Source organism: Chelmon rostratus, chromosome 17, assembly GCF_017976325.1.
Source record: "Chelmon rostratus isolate fCheRos1 chromosome 17, fCheRos1.pri, whole genome shotgun sequence".
NCBI classification, from domain to species: domain Eukaryota; kingdom Metazoa; phylum Chordata; class Actinopteri; order Chaetodontiformes; family Chaetodontidae; genus Chelmon; species Chelmon rostratus.
Window position 1 is genome coordinate 286,900 of NC_055674.1, and position 3,038 is coordinate 289,937.

Sequence of the window (3,038 nt, forward strand, 5' to 3'; positions counted from 1 at the left end):
TCTAGATATATTTTCTTTTCTTTTCTTGCATCCACTGTACATAGGATACCTTATTTTTGAAATTTGACTATCTGCACGATTGCACTGTTTTGCACCTTTCATGACTGTTTAACCCCCCCCCCCCCGAACCATCACAGAAACATCTGTAGAAATAGTTTGACCATGAGAATATTAATAATCACATTAATATCACAGTCTGATGTGAAAGCTACAGGAAACATGAGCGTTTCTAAAAGAAGACAAATCACTGTATCGTTGTATTTGTTTTAAATTTGGTTTTATTAAAGTCATCAACATGTGTGATCATATTGGCAGTTCAGTGAAAACCATGTATCTCCAAACTAACAAGTTACCTGCTTGGTTGATAAAATTCTGCCCCCCTGAGATGAAACAAACATTTTAAAAGCTTTCGGGTGAACTGAGAGAAGCTGCAGCTGAAAACAGCCTCAGATAAAGTTCACCTGCTGGAGATCACAATAAAACCATTCAAACTTGTTTCCGGGGCGACGAGACGTCACTTGTTGCTCGGGGCTACGGGGTTCCAGGGTTGTCTCCGTGGAGCTCCGTCTTTGTCTTTCTTCTCCAGAGGCTTCAGGTGAGACGACAGGACGAGGTCTCTGTGGAGACACATGCAGCTAAAGCTGAGCCTGGAACTCATTCATTCATTCAAGGACCCCTGGAATGTCTTCAAGGACACTGGGGGCCCGGTTGAAACCCTGACCTGGAAGTGTTTCAGGACCCTGGAGTTACCTGAACTCGCTGTAGGAGGACACTCTCTGGGTGACGGCTCTCAGCTTCGCTTCGTTCTCTCTCTTGTGTCTCTGCTCACACTCGATCGCCCCCTTCAGCTCTCTCTCCAGCGCTGAGAAATCGATGACATCACGCTCCGGCCTCGCCATCACCTGATGATGTCAGTCAGGTACACTTCGATATAAACCTGTAGAAATTTGTACATTAACGTTACATTAAAGGTCGTCCACATGATCTTAAACACAGTGGGATCCACTTTAAGGTCTGGACTCTGGGTTCAGGTCTGAGGCCACCGCTTTCAGCCAGATCAATAAAGTCTTCTGGACTTCAGTAATCAGAATTAAAATGATTGTTGTGGGTTCTGGTACATTCTGCTGTAGTTTCAGACGTCATTTTAAAGTCTCATCACTCATTTAACTGATAAAACTGCACATCCGAGCTGAAGCATCCCTGCAGACACAGACCTCAGATCTGGTCTTTGAGGGCCTCACTGAGCACATGACAGACCAGGTGTTCAGCATCATTTCAGTGGTTGTACAGTTGTACACGTTAGCCCACCTGTGGGACCACCTGTTCCTCTTCCTGTCACTGAGGTCGGATTCCTGATAAAACTGACTCAGTGTTTGTTCTGCTCAGCTTTAGAACCACCTGCTCCAACAGCCGGCTGTGATTAAGCTAACATGCTAACATGCTAGCCTCACCTGATACAGAAACCACAGAAACGTCATTAAACAGCCATTAATGAAGCAGCAGTTTGACTGTCTGCTTCATATTTACTGACGGTTATTGAACGCAGCTCAGTGGCTAACGCTAGCTCCCAGGCTAACCTCACAGAGCTAAACCTGCTGTTATTTAACGTTAGCTTCCTGGCTAGTAGCATCCGCCAGACAGGTGAAACGTCTTACCTGCTGAAGTAGCTTTAGCTGCACGTGCTCCCACTCTCTCTGATCGGGTGTATTCAGGCGTTTTCAGGCTCATCGCGGGTCTGTAACAACAAACCGTCTCCATGACGACGAGCAGCCGGACGGCGCCTGCGCAGTGGAGTGACGCCGCTGAATACTTACTGATCTGATTGACAGTTCAGGAGGCCGGAAGCTGATATTGAAGTGAAAAGTGACTGAGTACATTTGAGCCAGGACAGGAGAGTTATCACGTGACTTACCTGTGGCACGCAGCTACTAGACATGTTGAGGTTCACCTGTGGGGATGTAACCACGTGATCACATGAAACGATAACCTGGAACCGACTGACGTGTCTCAAAAACGCCTCAGAGGAAACAGTGAAGTTCACACATGACGAGCAGGTTGTCAGTGCAGCTTCAGCAGTCTGTGCGGAAATAAATATAAATATAAAGAATATAAACACTTATTTTTATTGAAAGTATATTTAAAATGTATAAATATACCTTTTATAAAGATAAGATAAACGTTATTCATCCCCAGCAGGGGAGATCTGGGTCTGACAGCAGCAGGTAACAGCAGTTGGAAAGAAAAATAGCAACAGATACAGAGAAATTAAATATATATATATATAAAATAAAAGTTGACTATATATAAATGTACATATTATACAAGGGACTTTATAAAAGACATAAAAAGTATGTAGAAAAATATATAAAAAATATGCATTGCCACAGTAACTTTGGAAAGATAGCCATTAAAATATACTGCCAGTGCACATGGTAATGCCACGAGTACAGAATGTAAGATGCCGTCAGATTAATAATGATAATAAATAAAACTACTGCACAGAAGAAGAAAACATATACAAAACAGTAGAAAGATATTTAATATTAAAGACATGATCACATGACAACACAACAAATATCTGAGAGCACTGTGGGACCTTTCCTCTCTGTCTGTCTGTTAGAGAACATGATGTTACATGGTCGCCATGGTGACCACATCAGCACACACCTGCATGCTGAGGTATGCCCCGCCTTTTTTAAACTGTTTGTTTTTGTGGCACCAATGAACATGTTGCTGTTTGACCTTTTTGTTCCTCACATTTGTTTCATCTCTGTCTCTTTGAGCTCGTTCTCAAACCTCATATTTGGATATGGTGCAGTTCATCTGATTAATGGAGTAACAGCTGTGGTAGAGACTCGCTGGTTTGGTTTTAATATTACTGTGAATGCAGGTTGAGATGAACTGGACTTTTCTTGCCAAGGCTGCAGGTGCATGAAGCGAGGCAGAGGTGCATAATAAATCAGAGGGAAGTTGACAGAGCTGGGTGACTGCAATCAGTTTCAACATAATATTTGTACAAAAGCACATCAACACTGACA

The 3,038-nt window shown here is 43.0% G+C and overlaps 1 protein-coding gene across 1 annotated transcript; it reads right to left on the minus strand.

Annotated features, from left to right (window-relative positions):
* Positions 1 to 312: 312 nt before the first annotated feature.
* Positions 313 to 1,867, minus strand: ccdc103 (coiled-coil domain containing 103). Its single transcript, XM_041957915.1, has 3 exons — positions 1,656 to 1,867; positions 751 to 937; positions 313 to 617 (listed from the first exon to the last, which is right to left on the minus strand). The coding sequence occupies exons 2-3, from the start codon at positions 897 to 899 to the stop codon at positions 515 to 517; spliced, it is 252 nt and encodes an 83-aa protein (XP_041813849.1). The 5' UTR covers positions 900 to 937; positions 1,656 to 1,867; the 3' UTR covers positions 313 to 514.
* Between the last annotated feature and the right edge of the window lie 1,171 nt (positions 1,868 to 3,038).